General features: G+C 43.6%; 3 protein-coding genes across 3 annotated transcripts; 2 read left to right on the top strand and 1 right to left on the bottom strand.

Moving 5' to 3' along the window:
- Positions 1-809: 809 nt before the first annotated feature.
- On the top strand, positions 810-3,789 carry Pmar_PMAR020849 (nucleotide-sugar transporter, putative; the record flags this gene model as incomplete). The annotated part of the gene is made up of 10 exons (XM_002782227.1): positions 810-871; positions 1,217-1,296; positions 1,346-1,515; positions 1,844-1,937; positions 1,978-2,039; positions 2,576-2,652; positions 2,875-3,002; positions 3,049-3,104; positions 3,503-3,630; positions 3,672-3,789. 10 exons carry the CDS (start codon positions 810-812, stop codon positions 3,718-3,720), a joined length of 906 nt encoding a protein of 301 aa, XP_002782273.1. The 3' UTR covers positions 3,721-3,789.
- Positions 3,790-7,440: 3,651 nt separating this feature from the next.
- Pmar_PMAR020848 (hypothetical protein) lies at positions 7,441-8,975 on the top strand (the record flags this gene model as incomplete). The annotated part of the gene is made up of 1 exon (XM_002782226.1): positions 7,441-8,975. The coding sequence occupies one exon, from the start codon at positions 7,441-7,443 to the stop codon at positions 8,563-8,565; it is 1,125 nt and encodes a 374-aa protein (XP_002782272.1). The 3' UTR covers positions 8,566-8,975.
- A 391-nt stretch (positions 8,976-9,366) lies between these two features.
- Pmar_PMAR020847 (gamma-tubulin complex component, putative) lies at positions 9,367-16,447 on the bottom strand (the record flags this gene model as incomplete). The annotated part of the gene is made up of 26 exons (XM_002782225.1): positions 9,367-9,403; positions 9,580-9,714; positions 9,764-9,831; positions 9,921-10,021; positions 10,176-10,287; positions 10,338-10,461; positions 10,510-10,618; positions 10,825-10,907; positions 10,955-11,062; positions 11,398-11,475; positions 11,522-11,597; positions 11,937-12,102; positions 12,357-12,471; positions 12,520-12,584; positions 12,632-12,731; positions 12,869-12,958; positions 13,006-13,087; positions 13,246-13,367; positions 13,507-13,586; positions 13,634-13,696; positions 14,540-14,669; positions 14,981-15,072; positions 15,117-15,187; positions 15,709-15,863; positions 15,919-16,064; positions 16,355-16,447. The coding sequence occupies 26 exons, from the start codon at positions 16,445-16,447 to the stop codon at positions 9,367-9,369; spliced, it is 2,601 nt and encodes an 866-aa protein (XP_002782271.1).
- Between the last annotated feature and the right edge of the window lie 1,834 nt (positions 16,448-18,281).

The raw sequence follows: 18,281 nt of genomic DNA, 5'->3' as shown, positions 1-18,281 counted from the left end.
CTGATGAGCACCAAATCGCGCCGTAACAAGGTGTAAAATCCGCCATGCAGGAGCCGTCGGAGGTCAAGACGCACTAGCAGGCTTGTGCTTCCAAATATGCGAGTGAAACATGGAGGGATGCCATTATGAACGATTCTCTTTCTGTTGATGTATAGCATTAGATCAGGAGCGGAGTTATAGATATACTCCCCGAGTAAAAGTTGGTATTTTGAGGCGCAATTTTAACACGTGTATGCTAAGAATATGTGGAGAAAACGTTTTACCGGTCTTCGACTTCTCACTAACTACGAAGAGTTAGGCCCTGAAACTTGGAGGTCATATCAGGTAAAGCATAAGCACATACCTCCCTGACCCGCAAGATGATACTCGTTGTGGTGGCTGTGCACGAGTCGAAAAACCGGATATGCTAAGAATATGTGGAGGGGTGTATATGTGTGTTTTTGCCAATGTGTTAAGGAGTTGACAAGTGAGCGTAAGAGTGCAAGAAGGCGGGTAGGATTGTGCTGCTTTTAGTGATCTAGGACATCAAATTTAGTGACACCGTCTGGACGTCCCCGTTCGGACGAGTAGAAGCGGATGGAAGCCGGGGAGTCTGTGCAACTGAATTGTAAATGGTACATAGTGGTGGGGAAGAACGTGAGATTGGGAACCTGAGGTTTATTCACTCTTCGGTTGTGGTTGTTACTATTTTCATTTTGTACGACTAAGTTTTTTTCGGGTTTTTTCTCTCGCATATGACAGAATACGATGCTGAGTCCTCATCTAAAATATCCCGATCAGATGGCATAACGTTGAAGGGACTTTTCTTCATGGTTTTACTAGCACTACAGTTTGGTGGTCAACCCCATCTACAGGCACACTTCATTGACAGGTAAGAATTCCATACCTTGGGTCTAGTTCTATATTCGTTACACTCGTGCTCGTCAATATGAGCATATGGTTGAAGTATGCATGGCTAAAGTTAGTATGAAACTGATCAAAAATAATTGTGACCGTCTTCCGATCATCATTGTGGCAAACAGTGAAATCATTACATACTTTTTGTGTATGTGATGTATGTTTGCGATGTGATCTAAAACGCTCCTAATTGTTATAGTAAAGTATAGTATTTTTTAAAAACAGTATTCATAAGAAATATGATGAAAAATCAATTGAATACAAGAATAAACTAACCGCCATATTTTAGTATTATATATATTCTCATTGACTCTTTCAGTTCGCTCAACGCTACTACTGTGGTTTTGCTGGTAGAAATATTCAAACTTATGTTTGCAGTTCTGTTCATGATGCTCGAAGGTGACATCCCCCAGAATTTTTCCCTCTCCCTAATTCCCATTTATTTCAGGATCGATCATTGAGTGTATCAAGAGCTGGCGGCCACTCTCGAGCTTAGCTGTTGCGGCCCTGCCTGCGGCTACATATGCTGCACAGAATGTATGCATACAAACGGCCTATCGTAATCTCGACCCACTAGTGTTCAACTTGGTTAACCAAACTAAGTTGTTATGGACTGCGGTAATACTTGGGAAGATTATTGACTTGGTGTTTTCAGTGATAGTATGTTATGGTAGAACACGCTGAACCTAGGAATAGAGAATATAAAATCTGGTGTGGTTGGTTTTTAAAGCTAGTACTGTCATAGCTCGCTTATGTTGCTATCATAATAATCAAGTGCAACTGGGCTATTGGTTCGGCCGGAATAGAGATTGTTGACTATTAATTTGATTGTGGTATTCACAATCACAGTATATATTCACACTTTAATTGGCTGTGGTGAACAACATGAGCGAGAGTTTTAACGCGCCACGAAATTCTATGGGAATTGTGGTATGGAGCGCATCAGGTTCTCACGTACTTCTTACTTGGCAGAGGGCAGAGTTCTGTGCAGATTTTGGCCTTATCAATGTTATTCATATCTGCTGTCTTGATATCTATTGGTAGTAATAGTTTGAGATTATAGCAGTATGTTTGCAGTAGGTGAGCAAACTGGATTGAATGATGAATACGATGAGAAGAACCTCACGTTAGGAATGTTAGCTGTAATATTGTCACCCATATTTGAGTAGCTTATCGGTGGTTTTATGTACAAGATTTCAAGTTGATATGAATAATTGTTTAAGCAGTACGGCTACTACACGAAATGGAGTTTTCAGATTGCCCGTAGTGTATATAGATGTATGAAAATTACAAGGTTATATCGAAAGCTCGTATTAAGATGTGGTTAACTCTGTAGTTGTTAAAATAGGCGCATATTTATAGCGTAGCATTCACAGGATCGTGATAGTTGTCATTGATAAACACTGTATTCTCGACCTTGTGAGGATACTGTCGAGCCCAGCATAGAAGTGTGGATGCCTTACATTAGGTTGGTGAAATCCTTGAGGCATCTCGTGCAACATTAGTTTCATCTGTCGCGTCTCTGTGTAATTAGCGCGCGCCTCACTTAAGACGCTTTCATGTGTTGACGTGCAGATTGAACCTCTAGATGTGCCCTTACACTCTTATTATGGTATAGGAAATCACGGGATGCTGATGCAACTCCATTTATTCATCGGGACTGTTCTTTTATAATAAGGTTATATCAGCGAGTTTCTTGTCGGGAGTGGGAGCTGCTATTACTGAGCTTGCATTGAGGTCGTATCATCGCAATAGGTAATACGGGAATATAATGCTTAATTTCAGTTAACGAAAATATGCAATTATAGTAGTGTCTTACAGGAATAATGTTGTGAAAAGAATGTGATTTTCGTTGGGGATTTTTTTATTAGAAAATTTTTTTGAGATTTTTTCACTGTTATCGGGGAGGAGTTTAGGAATGCTTTTTTTGAATGCTCATGTGTACTGAATTTCGTGGCGCGTGACGTTTTTTCTCAGTTACCTTCTTTCTGGAGAACTAGCGATGTATTCAGCAATTCTGATCATAGTTGTCGAGTCCATAGCTCACGGGGAAGTTCCTATGCTACGTCCCAATTTCGTGGCGGGGATTTCATTATTACCAATTTGTGATATGCCCTCTGGAGGTAGATGAGAAGTTACTGTTGTCATTAGTTACTCAAGCAATAGGCGGTATTGTCGTTGGACAAGTCACGAAACATGCTGGCAGTGTAATGCACGTGAGGTTAGGGATTTTACTCCGGGGAAATTGGAAATTATAATAGAGTTTCGTGTTCAGTTTATACTGCGAGATTTCGACTCTAGAATTTATATTGATATTCTTTGAGGGTCGAGTGCCACTGAATTGTCAGTGATCGGCAGAGTTCATGTGCACACTATAAGCGTACATATTCTCATACGGTGTGTGTATGGGAATTCATGTATAAACATATATACGTGATTTTCGTAACTCTTTGTACGTACATCCAGAGTCCATTCTGGAGTCACATGTTGCAGCTTATTCTTATCTTGGTCAAGAGAGACAGAATATCGTTTGGGGGTTTTATGCAAATGGAAATGTGACTGGAATTTGACTTAGTTGATTTTTCCGCAATTTCTCACGTATCAGGTGCACAAGGGTTTCTCAATAATTGGTGGTATTATTATCACAGCGATCCTTCGGAGTGTTTTGGTGAATGCTCCGTTGAGAACAGAAGTCTGTATGGCGATGCCAGTGACTCTACTTGCTACTTACATGTACGGCGTATCTCTTATATTTGACTTGATCGTGGATGTAGGTACGCGAAATATCCTCCAGCGCAGAAGTTAAAGTTGAAAGAGAAGTAGATCGGAATTCTGTTTTTTTCACAGCTCATGTGAACGTCAAACGTTCATTTGTGTGCTTTTTTTTCTATCAGTTGGACAAGTTTTGGTGTTGGAGAAACATGATGTTAATTGCGTGTATTCGTGGTTGTTCGTGGTTGTTCGTGGTAGAAACGTACAATGGTGTTATAGGAAAAATATGTTGACATTGTTTGAACCACGACGGGATGTACTGGCTCTTGCCAAGTCAGCGGTTGTTCATTGACGCATCAGACTGGAATGTGGTGCAGCGGAATTGATGCGGGCGGCAATAGTGAGAGGGTATTGCAAAGACGAGACTCGTCGGTTCGATCAGTCTGCAACTCGAGAGTTGAAGCAGTTAGTTTAAATGTGGATGGTCTTGTTCGAAGTGTTATTGGTATTGCATGATAGCGTTAGTGATCGTGAAAGGAGACTACGGATGTACTATTGGTTGCCAACGTGTAGGTCGCGGGTTCGATTCCTGGTTACTCCACTTGAGACGAAACTCGTGCATTTGTTATGATGTTCCTTTGATGTGACCTATTATAACTCAATGCAGGAGTGAACACAGGACGACTATCTCCAATAGTATTCTGTCATTGATACACATCGATCATGAAGGCATAAACAAACGCCATTTCTCGTCGATAGCACTTAAGCTGTATGGAGGTGTCGATTTGGTCGGCGATGATCGATTGACCGCGACTGAGATGGAGAGCGAGCACTGCTCGTTGACCAGAGAAGATCATTAGTTTTTGAGGACCGCACCTATTTCGTATCCGGCCCCTGAGGGTTTCCCTGCTGCTTTTGGAGCTCTCGATACGGCTGCAGAGATCGAATAGAAGCCCTCCTGATGAATCATATATCGATCGACTCAGAAGAGTTATGTGCTGAAATGTGGTGTGTGATACAGGTCGTGGGAATATAAATGTGCTATTTAATTACTATATGTCTTGACTCACCCTGTTTCGTGTGTGTACATTGGAGTTGTGTTGTCCAGTCGGCCTTCCGGCGGGTGAGATTCTATCAGTCATTTGACAACACTAAAGGTTACTGAGCACTACTAAACCGTTCCGTATTCGACAAAGTAGGCAAATAGCTCGCATTGACGATTCTCAACGAGAACAAAGCCCTCTTGCCTTGAGCTTGATGGGATACATTCGCCGGTCATAACTAGTATATTGCGCGTGAAGGGATCGCAAATAAATAGAGAACAACTAGAGTGCTGAAGGAGTCTCGAGGTCCTGCGGCGAAAATGATCAGAATAACGCGAGACGCTCGAATAGCATCACTTTCCATACTGCCACGGGACTTGAGCGTGCGTGAGAGTGGTGTGGCAGTGGTGACGACAGGCTATCACCTTGCTGGCATCTCCAAAGATGAAGACCTCGAGTCCTGGATAGCTACCGTGTGTCTTCGGTTATCATCCTTGGTCACGATGAAAAGATCCTCACTGTCCACAACCCGCTCGACATGTGGAAGTGAGCTCGGGGAGTTCACTGTGATGACCACATTCAGGTCATCCTTCGTCACAGCTGAATACTGCTGTTTCCCCCAAACTGTCACGACGTTATATCATGCACGCGTACAATTAAACACTATGAGAGATCGGCCAGGTGTTGTCGGCAATGGACTAGCCCTGGGCATCGCCTGTCTCCTCAACAGATTCACGGCGGAGCTTCTATACGATAACTCAACTACTTGCCTTGTTTTCCGCCATGCTCGCTTGTCAAACTTGCACATTGAAATGCGTAGTGGATCATATACGCCATTCTATGACTCTTCCCACATGTGGCTTCTTCAGGTCTCGCTGGAGGGTACCTTTGGCCATCGCTCGCCGTCGTTGGCGCTCATATGCTCCGATGGTTCTACCATACTGGAATGACTTGGTGCAGGAACAGGCAAGAAACGTTTTCGGGTGCTCTTCTGTCAGTCATGTGGTACAGGTACTTATTGCGAGCAGCTGCTAAGGATCCCCTTAGACGGCGTGCATCGGTCTCGTCTATGCATCCACGCATACCTAGTCTACTCCTCACATCGCCATCGATATGTCTTGGACCTATGAGTTCCAACGTGTTGCTGCATTGCTTATTAATGAGGTCGACTCAAGTTGCCAGTGTATTTTACGTAAGTTACAGAATGTTGTTCATTCATGCGGCTTCTGGCAGTGAGAAGCGGAAGTTAAATCACGGACTGGTTGGATTTCACTTTTAATCCAGTATTGCGTTCAGTCGTTGCCAGTGGCAACTTGCCACGCACATATGAAGAGCAGTGGGACGATCCTCAGCCTAGTATTCATGCCCACAATGAGATATCTGGCATGCGTGGGCACAATACTAATGATGGCGTTTTCTCTGCTATAAACAAGGAACACATTCCCCTCAGCAGCAAGTTAGCGTGTAGTACACGCCAACTTGCTGGTACATATCAGTTATAACATCTCTCCAAGGCTATATCTCTCCATGCCAAAGCTCGCGTATCATCTATACAATTCTATCATGTGCCCCCTCTGACTAACCAGCTAGCGTTGGGTCGATCTACGAAATTAGTCATACTTCAGCACTAAATGCAACGCCTATTTCACTACGAATCTTGTGTTGAGATGTACTTCATTATTGGATTATAGCGCCCAAAATAGACGGACTGACCGTCCGTCACGGGCGTCCAGATGCTACACGATAAGCGGATGTGTGATGAATAATGCGTATGCCACAGATCGAACGAAGCGATGCCGAGTTGAACTATTTGCAAGCAAGAACCACAGTGAAGACTGGTTCGTGGTATCCACTGGATACCACGATACCTGGATACTATCCAGGATTTGTTCACAAAATCATCCACCAGTCTCATCCCATAACTAGGCAGGGTACTGTACCGGCACACACAAATAAAACGCAGTTTGTGACTCGGAAAGTAAAAAAGTGGCCGCCGAAGAAAAAGTGTGGCCAAGGGTAGAAAATTTGTAGCGCGCGAAGATGAACATACCTTGGCGAGCTTGCGCTCGCCCACCGTGACGTGACGGCTCGAGCGGATGAAAATTGGCGTTCCACGTCTGCGTCGGGCTCTCGGGATTCGATAAAGCTATTGCCTAGAACTGTCTATTTTGTTACTCGCAGCCCAGCTAATCCTGGGTCGAATCTTAGGGTTTCTCTGTGATATAGTATGCTCGCCATGCGAACACTCTTCCTCTCAACAACTTTACCCTTTCTAACCGCCCAAGCGGGAGAAACTATTCAAGAACAATACCTACACTATGAGTTCCACGTCGAGACTAGGCTCCATTGTATTGAAGGTTTACGCGACGCTAAAGGCTTCCCGTCAACTTGTGGCAAGTCTGTCGCTATGGAGACGGCCGGGTTGACCCTCCCTGGCATGGAAGATGGCATTTTAACGACGAGGTCTCACGTTATCATCGCAAGTGATGGTTCTGAGGTTACCGTAGAAGCTCACCCAAGCTATCCCTACCAGTACTTCATGAGGACTACGGCCCACCACTCGACAACCGTTGAACGACTCATGAACGGTGAAGCTATTTTCGTGGGCAGCCAAGCTCCTTCCTCTGATACACCGCCGATATCGCCAAGTTCGTTGAAGACGCTTGAAGAAGACGGGTGGACTTTTCATGGTACCTCTGTGAAACACCGCAAGAAGATCAACAAATGGGTTAAGCCAAGCCATCATGGTGTAGACCCCGCGACAGGTGTTAATTATTCTGCTATTTATATGGCCAACCTGGGACCAGACACTTGGACGCTCCACACTAACGAGGACAATACGGAGCCGGTGAAGATAGTGGCTACTAATGCTAGACATGGTCACGTAATTCACCAGGAGATGCGTTTCTCAAAGTTTCAAAGAAGGGATCATCATCTTGCTGTGGAAGATGCCAGAAAGCATATGTATGACTTATATCGAGTTGGTTCTGGCAAAGGAGATCTATTTTCGGCCGCTAGTACTGACAGTGGCAACGAAGATTATGATGATGGATTCTCAAGCCTACGTGCCAGTCTACTTTCTGGTCACATACCTTCTGACTCGATGGATCTCCCCGAGCCAACGCCATGGTCGGCACGTCGGCAGCTACGTTCTTCTGAGGTTATTAATTTCTTCACAGTGGAAGAGGGCACGGCTGCTCATGCCTACTTCAAAACAGTGAACGCCCCAAGGCATCTGATGACTGTTTTCGAGTTCCAATATCCCACCTCCTGCAACGATACTGCTAAGAAGAATGAGTTATGTCTGTTTGTTTTGGCCGATGGGGACATATTCCAGGCGAGCGGCAGTCTCAGTGCCGGGATTCGCCTCCCCGACGTCAATAAGCCAGGGCGTGTGGCGGAGCTCTATCTAGCAGTAGCATTGGCGGTGGGTCCGGACAACAAGAATATTGCCATCGACCTGAGTGTTACAGCCAGAGGTTGTGCTACGATTTGGCAGTTGGGTGAGGGCATCAGCATCACTATTACAGTTTGCCTGACAGCGAAAGGCGGTATACACTACGCCAATTCGACTCTGTCTTTCGCTGCCTCTGTCGGGGTGTCTGTCTCTTTCGATGTCAACTTGCCTGTTATTGGTAGCATAATCGACTTCACTATATCTGGAGAAATCGGTTGTACCGCTGCCCCTAACAACACAGTGACGGCCTATGGTAAGATAGGCGTCAGTCACTCGGTCTTGGTAGCTGGTGCCAGCATTTACTTGGACTTCGTTGCCGCTACTGCTGACCATCTACCAAATAAGTGGCAGTTTTCCTCAGGAGTAACATTTTCTGCATGGATTAGTTTGGTCTTTTGGCGGCCTCGGTGGACACATCGATATGTCCTCTGGTCTGTCGGCCCTGTCACTTTCTAATACGTGACATTTTATGTGACAGACCGAGCCCAGGCCACTCGGATCTTGTCACCGCTTTTGACTCCAATTCTTCCAGTATAGAGTGATCTAACTGGATTACGACTACTTCCAGTGAGCAGCGTGGAAATCATTCGAGCGTTGAAGACATCGGCTCTCAAGTCGTTTATTCATTATTCTGACCACCATCTAAGGTCTCATTTCTGTTATTATCATACTCTGTGGGTCCACTACATCTTCTCGTCTCCGCGTTCCTGCCTATGATCACCATTAGGTATCTTATAACGCGGGTTTTATCGAAGTTCCCATCGTCGAGTGGATCGGCTCGAATGTTGAATTGATTTATATAGCACAGTTGACTTTTTTATTCGTCCGGCTTTAAGGCTGTTGACGGTTTTATAGAACGATTTCCGAGATTACGATACTTGTGTTATAAGTGCCCTAATTCATATCCTCTGTCAAATGGATTGAATATTGTCCACGTCGTTCAAACCTCATTCCATTCGAGATAGAGTGGGGTTTGGCAAGAATGTACTATTTTTCTCCTGCTGCGGTGTGTAAAGACTAAATTAAAATCAATCATGAATTATGATTCATGATGTATTGGGAGCTATCGGTGCTATACTGCATCATGTTTACAACTCTCTTCACTGTGGGCCACGTTGAGAAGTTTATACATTGGGAGTAACGCGACCATTCTCGCTTATAATAGATGTACCAATTCTGATGAGGAATTGCCTTTTTGCAACACAACAGAAAGGCATTGAAACGGATGCAGCCAGTACCATGTACTAGTTGATTAATTCAAGCGCCCCAGTGGTCAGTGACATCAAAGCCGTACCTGTATGCACAATATATAGTGATAAACGACTTGAGATAAAATTTGAAATTCACATTACTACACACAACGAAGTCGAACCATATCGATCGACGAACCAATTGTGATAGCAAAAATGTAAATTCTAATAGAACGGTCATCGTCGGAGCAACCAGAACCATGCAAGTGGCTGAGCTCACATCTTGGTGTAGAAATCATTGTAGTCTAGTCGATGTGCCAAATGCTGGACATAAACCCCACCAGCACTGCCTCGCTCCGCTGTCCGGTTTTGTAGTGCTCCTAGAAAACCCTTGAGATGGGAGTCAAAAGTATCCCTGAAAGTTGCGACAAAATTGATCAAAGTACGTAGTAGTGAAAGCCTACCGGAATTTATCAATCATTGCCTGATAATGCTTGGCGGAGACTTTATTCACGTAGTGTTCTCTGGTTGCCTGAAATGAAATTTCATTCAAGTTTACTCACAAGAAGCAAGGGGAATGCTCATACAGTAAATGGAAGCTCATACCATAAAAGAACTTACATCAAGTCTGCTCTCTCGAGCTGATCTTCCTATAGTGGATTCGCTTTGCATAATACTACTCACATCGTGATAGCTAACGTCGTCACGACTCTTGCCCAGACCTAAGCTCAGCACCATTGTGAGGCAAAACGATATCCACTCTTGATCTCTAATTTCGGGGACTAAGTACTGATTGCAGCTAGCCTTATCATTGTTTTTCGTCTATACATGGTCTACGCCTCCTGCGCACAAAATACACGATTGTTCATAACTCACCAGTGTCGCCTATACTGAAGTTGCCCATATGTTTAGCGTAAAGAGAACAAGTCGACAGTATCTTAGCGAGGTACTTATACAAGGCTACCGATTCTGATGTCAATAACATCTCCTAAAAGCCACCACACAGTGTCCATCAACAAATCATCAGCAAGAGACCACCCTCAATAGTGTATCAAGAAGTTGCTGGAAACTTGACATCACTGTCTCCAGAGAAGCGGCCTTCGGAGCAGCGACACCGCTGTGGTCGTTATTCGCCGACGATGATTCTAACATCTGCAGGAACCTGCGGCGACCCACTGTTAGATCTCCTCAAACGTAGTAGTGGGTCTACGTCTCAAACCTGGGCTGAATGACCTCAGTCGTAGCGTAGTAGACGTAATTCGTCACGAACTGCTTCATACGGCACAGCAGCACCGACGAGTCGAATACAGCTTGTAGACCTTCACAGCGATGAACAGTGTTGGAGGAATATACGCTTGCTTTCCTCAACTTATTTTGGGAGTTTCCTCACTAATTACACAACTTTACACACAAACTCGGGTGAAATTTCCTCGAAATTTCCATATTGTCATCACCAACACATGTAGCCGACAATGTGCATATTTTCCCCCCACACTGATGATGGAGTTTATCAGCAGCTCCTCACCTTCAGTGTCTTGTCCCGGCGAATAGAAAGGCTTCGTAGATTGAAAGTCCAACCACACTTGAGAGAGCCTATTCTGGACCCATCTGAAGTGAGCAACACTGTCAAGTCGGGTTTATAACCATGCACTCACCGGCAATAGCAAAGGTGTCGGAAAATAACTTGTAGTTTAAACACCGCAGGTGTTGACAGGATCAGTGATAGTGGCCATTTAACTTCTCGTAGTCCCAGTGTGAAGCACCTGAGCACAAACAGGAACTATCGTGCAATAATTTTCATCACGCTTTCCTAGGTTTTCGACTGGCACTGGATGATCATATCTCTACTCGAAGTAGGGTGGGAAAATATGCACATAAAAAATACGAGAATTCTGAGGAAATTCCGAGAGATGCTCATTGGTTTCTCTACACTTCTACCCGAATTCATGCGTGGACTTCTATTATTAGTAAGAAAACTTCCAAGCTCAGCTGAAGTAACCGAACATATATTCCAACACCGATTTCAAGCGCGCTCAAAAACACCATACTAAAATGCAAGTAAAACCCCACCGGCAAGCACGATCGCACACAACCCTACCTGATCCCCGTAGGCGCTCTAGAGGCGTCAGCACTGCGCTGTACTATCGTATATGGCGTATAACTCCTCGAAGCGAGTCTGTGGGGAAACACTTCACTACAGCGGGATGTAATATGAGATTTACTTCCTAGGAGTCTCCTCAGTGAGGAAGGTGTGCATACAGGCAATCATCTCCCCACAATGCGGATCAGTGTGAGTGCCTACAACGGCTGAGCTGAGCTCAGGAGTTTCCTCGCTCATCATACAAGTTCGCGTACAACTGCGTAGAAACCGATGATAATTTCCTCTACTGTCATCAACACATGCAGTTGACCATTTGCAGATTTTTCCACACTAGTCGGAAATAATAGTAATAACGAACACATAAAACGTCTGCGCGTATAATATCATCTACTCCTTTAGAATAACCAATCATACAAATACATGTGCATCATGAAATATACATTACGAATATGTTAAAAACTTCTATTATAAGCTCGCCGCAGCACTCAATGTGACGTCAAAATCGCCAAGATCATACGAGTAAGCGCTAAACTTACTGCTAACATTCGATCGTATTGCAAAGTCGAGCAGAGTGTTGATCCTGTTCATATCAATTGATTCCACAAGCTGCGTCTCGAGCTCCTCTCCAGCAGAGTCCAGGAAATGCGATAACCAGTCACTCCTCGCAAGAAGGAAATGTGAGTGAATTGACGACAAACGACCCTGACAATTCCACCATAAACATCATCGTTATGGACACCAAACATCATTCTATGTGGATGAGGAAAATACGCTGTCTTCGATTGGAAATTTCTCGCACTATTTATAATATCTTTATATAGTATATTACGTTAGAGTTTCACCCTAGTGATATGAAAAGCCCCAGTGAAAAATATAGTTCACGAATACTTCATACTGCGAATATCGCGTTTTTCACAGAGTTTTACACCACTTCACAAAAAACGAATGGAGCTCACTTTGAGATCAAGTGAATCCACGAAGTATGCATACAGTTGCTCAGCCGCCCATTTCCTCGCCTTATCAACCAGAATGGCCAGAGCCCGGCGCCAGGCTTCCTCCATCGCTGTACCCCTACAACAGAGGTACATCATTGAATTCCTCATATGTTGGGCAATTTACGGTAACGAGCACAACTTGACAACGTCATCTGGTGGTGCCGGCAGGAACGTATTCGTCTTAAGGACCTGAGTACTTTCCTCCAAATCGTCGATACCAAGCAGCGAATATTCACCCGGAGAGCCCGACCGCCCTCGAGAATTTTCCTCTCCATATTGTTTGTGATGAAAAATGGCATGAGCTCAGTGACCACCATGAATCTATCATTCCAGAATCTGCCATAGGGAACCGTACAGGACCAACAGCGACATTCAGAGGAGTTTTTTGGTGTAATACTCCGCGATATTCGCACTATGCAATAGTCGTGAACTCCTGTTTTTCATAACACGGGTGAAACTCCGGTGATAACTACTTCTCAGCTTCAGACGAATTGCACAGCATATCAGGTGTAGTGTCAACTATGAGAAACTCTTGTTGAGATAACGGCGCCAAGGATGTGAGCCTGATTCAACGACTAATATGAAGTCCACAGAGAAGCACTTCTTTTACTTTCCCTGCAACATCCAATCGAACAGGAGATCCAAAAATGGTGACACGGTAGCAGAAAGTAGTCGCGAATGCAACGCGTTATCTGATAAAATGATATCAACTTGTTGGCACATGTTCAACTACGTTTTTTACGACAATATGAAAATTGTGATAAAATTTCGCGTAAATTTCAACCCGAGTTCATATGTAAACCTCTGAGCTCAGGAAAACGAACATACATTCCTTCAACAGTGCTCTCACCATGCATGGTAATTCTCTGATCATGTATAGAATCAATAATGGCTCCGCCGCGCTGATGCCAGCATTTCCGCAGCACCCTACAGACCAACTCCAGCTCCTGACTAGTACGTACAAGGCACAACCTGAATACAATGAAGCCTGTAAAAACCAGGGGAGAAAAGAATTGTGTCTTTCAATTTGACAACTTTCTGCGAAACTCCTCTCATCTTGACCCGAGATTTCCTAACACATCACACAAAATGAGAGAGTCCAAATCCTCACTTCACCGCGCTTAAGCTCATATCCGTATTAGCATCAACCTTCGTACGTAACTCGGCAACTCTGACATATATGTCTGCTATCTGATCAGCAAAGGCACTCTACCACGCCCTCCGTCATCACGACCTACAAGACTGTTGAGCTCCTCACAAAGGCCTTCACAGATCGTTCCGAAGCCCCAACCCTCATGTTCCTGAGAAGCTATGATAGTGATAAAAAAGGTGCTCAAATCTGGGAGGAATTATAGTGGAGGTTTCACCCGTTCTACGTGAAATGGCGCAATACTTGGTGAAAACCCCGAAATTTGAGCTATGCAGTAGTCGTGAAATATGTTTTCCACTAGTTTTTCTCATATCACTAGGGTGAAACTCCAGTGCAGTTTCATCCGTGGTATTAAAAACACTGGTGAACAACATATTCTACATTTCACTTCGCGAAAAAACGCATGTAAGCAGTGAATAACGCGTAAAACAGCGTTTTACGTGATCTGGGGTGATTTGACCAGTGTAATTCGCCTAGTACTTTCAATTCACTTCATATCGCGTTTTTCACATAGAGTATTACGCCATCCCACGTAGAACGGGTGAAACTTCGCATAATTTTGGAATTTCAGATTTTTTGCGTATTTTCCGCTCTACCATTCGAACAGCTATACCCTGTAGAAGTATACGGTCGAGTTTCAAACTTTCACTCAACCTAGTTTTAGAAAAATTCGCGGGGAAAAAAACTAAAATTCCAAAATTTCCTGAGTACCATATAATAGATCAATACGTGCTCAATGACTATCTACGCCGATTCTGAGATTCAATTTTTTCCCAACCTGAGTTTCACACTTCCTCGCCGCGAGAACCTCGCGACACTGTAAGATTGCGTTATCGAGTGAATGCATGTATAGAGAGTGCAGGTGCCAGACCTCACGCGCTGATCGATTACATAGTTCTAGTTGAATTTTTGCTGCTCTATCCAGATTCGAGACAGAGAATAACGGTGTATATATATTCTAACACCAATTCAAATAAGATGCCAAGTCGCTCACCTGGAGATATGACTTCACAAAGTGTAGGTGTTCGATCGTCGGTAGCATCTGGGTGGCGACTTGTTGCAGAGAAATATCACAACCATTGACACCACATAGCATCAAACGAACACGGTTTTCCCATGGGGACCTAGGATAGACTAAATTGCCGAAATAATACAGTTTACTTCAGGATGCTATACACAATAGAAAAACTCCACTATATGAATGACCCCCGACAACGAGCTTGCACGTGCGACTACCATATTGAGCTCAAGAGTTTCCTCACTAATTATAGGAGTTTATATGCGAATTCGGGTACAAGCGTACAGAAACCCATGAAAAATTTCCAAAATTTCCTCAGAATTTCAATATCCCCCCAGTGTGCATATTTTCTCACACTGCCATATACGTTAACATTATAAACAATGATTCGTAAAATCGACTACTCACAAAACCTACCCCGAAGCTGTTGTGCTCCTATGTGTAGTCTTATGTGTTATATGCGCTGACCGTCCGCCCAGCATCGCCCCGAGGATTTCCAACATCAACATCTGCATACCACAAAAATACACGTGGAATTATCAAGGCACTTTACCCTTTCCTGCGCCTCGACTCGCATTGTGGAAAAATCTATTCTTGGTAGTAGAGGAACGAAGGGCCACGGATCTGCCAGAGTAAAACTATGTGATACACTTCATAACTTCACTGCCGAAAATTCATTGGAAGGAACAACTATATTCCTTATAAGTCTATCCATGCATATAATTTCCTATACATATACCACAAATACAGCGAAAGTACTACAACGGAGTTCACCCGGTTTACGTGAAGTGGCATAAAACTCGGTGAAAACGCGAAATTCGCGGTGATATGCAGTAGTCGTGAAATAGGTTTTTCACCAGTGTTCTTCATATCACGGCTGAAACTTTGAAAAACCCCAGTGAGAAACATATTTCCCGGCTACTGCATACCACGAATATCGCGTTCTTTACCGAGTTTCACGTGGAACGGGTGAAACTTCAATATAATTACCTATACAGATAGTGCAGTTTCACCCGTTTAACGTGAAGTGGCGTAAAACTCGGTGAAAAACGCGAAATTCGCGGTGATATGCAGTAGTCGTGAAATATGTTTTTCATATCACAGTCGTGAAACTCCAATACATATTTTGGTATTCCTCCCCTTACCGTGCTCATTCGTATCATTGCCATTATCACAAGGCAATATAGCGTCCAACCGCGTGAGTAACCATAGACACTCTTTACGTTTAGACGATTCTCTACAACATAGATCAGGTGACCGAGCCGATGACGATGACGTCATGTCAGCCACCGAAAGGTATCTAAATTCAACAACGGTAATTTCCACACAGAAAAAATTTTTTTTGGTGTGCTCACTGTCCCCATCTATTCCTCAACAGAACCCGGGGGGCTCTCAACGGTATCGCTGTTTTCCTATCTATGTCTTCAGGGCAAATCAATGTCCACCGACACAACTCTGGCAACTTCAACTTCGAGGGAATTCCCGCATGTGTGTGTACCGACTGAAACAATGAGAATTGAAAGTTTTTGAGATGCCTTTCAGCGTACAAAACGTTAATAAACTAATAACACTTTACATGTAACTACGTTACGCTATCAATGAACTATACTGGAGTTTCACTCGCTCTACATGACATTGGATAATACTCTAGGTGGAAATTAGCAATATTAACCGATCAGTTGTTTTTCCGCAAAGTAAACTGTGAAATATATTTTCCACTAGTGCTTCTCATATCACAGGTGAAACTCCACCGTAACACATCTAGCAATCATCACCAACTATCATACTCACCATAGTAACAGCACCAACAGTAGCCTCCTTATCAATGCATAGGGCCACAGTGAGCATCTCGGCACCACCACCCGCCGCCTCGTCCCCTCCCATTGGAAAAGGACGACCCCCACCATCCGAACGGATCTTAATAAAATCATAAACCCCTAGAGGCAATTCATAAGGGTTTGCCTTTTTTGTTAGACCAACAACATCGCCGTAACAGAGAACTCCTTCTACTTTGGAACAACACGTAAGTTTCCATTGTGACGAGTGACCTGAATAACGACGCTGTGGGAAATGTGCACATGGTTAACTACACGTGTTGGTGACAATATGAAAATTCTGAGAGGAAATTCTTATCGGTTTCTGTACACTTGTACCCGAATTCGTGCGTGAAAGGCTATAGTTACTGAGGAAAATTTCAAGCTCAACTGACACATAACGAACATATTTTTGCGACACCAACGAAGCTACCATCTTCGAACGAAATCTCATACAACACTCCGTTATCGCTGAAATAGAGGATGAAGATATTTTGTCTTCTCTTGTGCGATTGCTTAAAACTATGTTTTTCACTTCTGATACTTCTTTAGTTGCCTATTATCGAACTTTCTATCAATTCCATTATCACTAACTTCAGTTCACCGTCTCTGGCATCACAACAATATGTAAACGATTCCAAAAATGGAATTTAGAATTGCCAAACTTTTTTTCTATTAAAAGTGATACAAAATTACTAATATTTATAGATGATCAAAAACGGGAAAATTTATCCTGAAATTTCAATTCTAAGATTCTCTCCCCAGAAGCTCTCAAAAACGCACATAGAGGTGCTTACTTCCCCGCAGTGTAGGAAAATATGCACATGGTCAACTACGCGCCTCAACGACAATGAGAAAATTCCGGGGAAATTCCCCTAGCTTCTTATGCACTTCTACTTCAACTCGTAATGTAGTGAATATTTTTCTAAACCAACAACACTGCTTACCGCGAGTATTTCCATCAACAGCAGCACCAGCACGAAAGGGGTGGCTGCCAGTCGCCAACACTCGCAGACTGTCATTCACATCCTTCTTCATAGGAAGCCTAGTTCAACACCGAGCTCAGTGATTGTACTTTTATCACCAACTTACTTGCATTTCTCCTCAGTGACCTTGCAAGAGAGGTACCTACGCATTCACTTCGAGAGATCAGTTCAATGCAGCTTCACGACCGTGATATGAAAAAAAGCACTAGTGAACAACAAAACACTAAATATCGCGTTTTTCACCGAGTATTACGCCACTTCACGTGAAACGGGTGAAACTTCAATGTTCAATACAAGTCAGTAAGTTCGTGAAGCGACCAGCTATTTCCTTATAAAGTGGGCTCATTTATTCCATCAAAAAAAGTCTTAAAAATGTGCATTTTCCCCCCAAAAAATTGGTAAATTAGCGAAAATTCGGGCAAAACTTCGAAATAACTTGCTATCCAGTATTATTTTCTCCAGCTTCCTATCCCCATTAAATAGTCCATAAACGATTCTGCGTCAGAGCTCCTCATCACAGTGAGCGAATAAGCACATGAGTAGGTGACAATACGGCAATTCTGAAGAAATTCCCGGAATTTTTTATCAGTGGAGTTTCACCCGTGATATGAAAAGACACTAGTGAAAAACATATTTCGCGACTACTATGTAGTGTGAATATCGCGTTTTTCACGGAGTTTTATACCAGTTCACGTAAAACGGGTGAAACTCCAGTTTTCGTACACTTCTACCCTCACAATGTACAGCTGAAGTCCTCTATCATCAACACCCATAAAAGCATAAATTCAACTACAACTTACCCGCAGCCCGTCGCACTTCTCACCCCGACGTCCATGTTGTGACTAAACACACGACATAACAACAATACAATGACCGAGCAGGGCCTACCAGAAACCCGCAACTTCAGCGTTCTCTCGT

The sequence above is a fragment of the Perkinsus marinus genome, assembly GCF_000006405.1.
Source record: "Perkinsus marinus ATCC 50983 genomic scaffold scf_1104296939894, whole genome shotgun sequence".
Classification (NCBI taxonomy): Eukaryota; Perkinsozoa; order Perkinsida; family Perkinsidae; genus Perkinsus; species Perkinsus marinus.
Note: the sequence above shows the minus strand (reverse complement) of the source record. Positions and strands in the feature narration are given on the sequence as shown.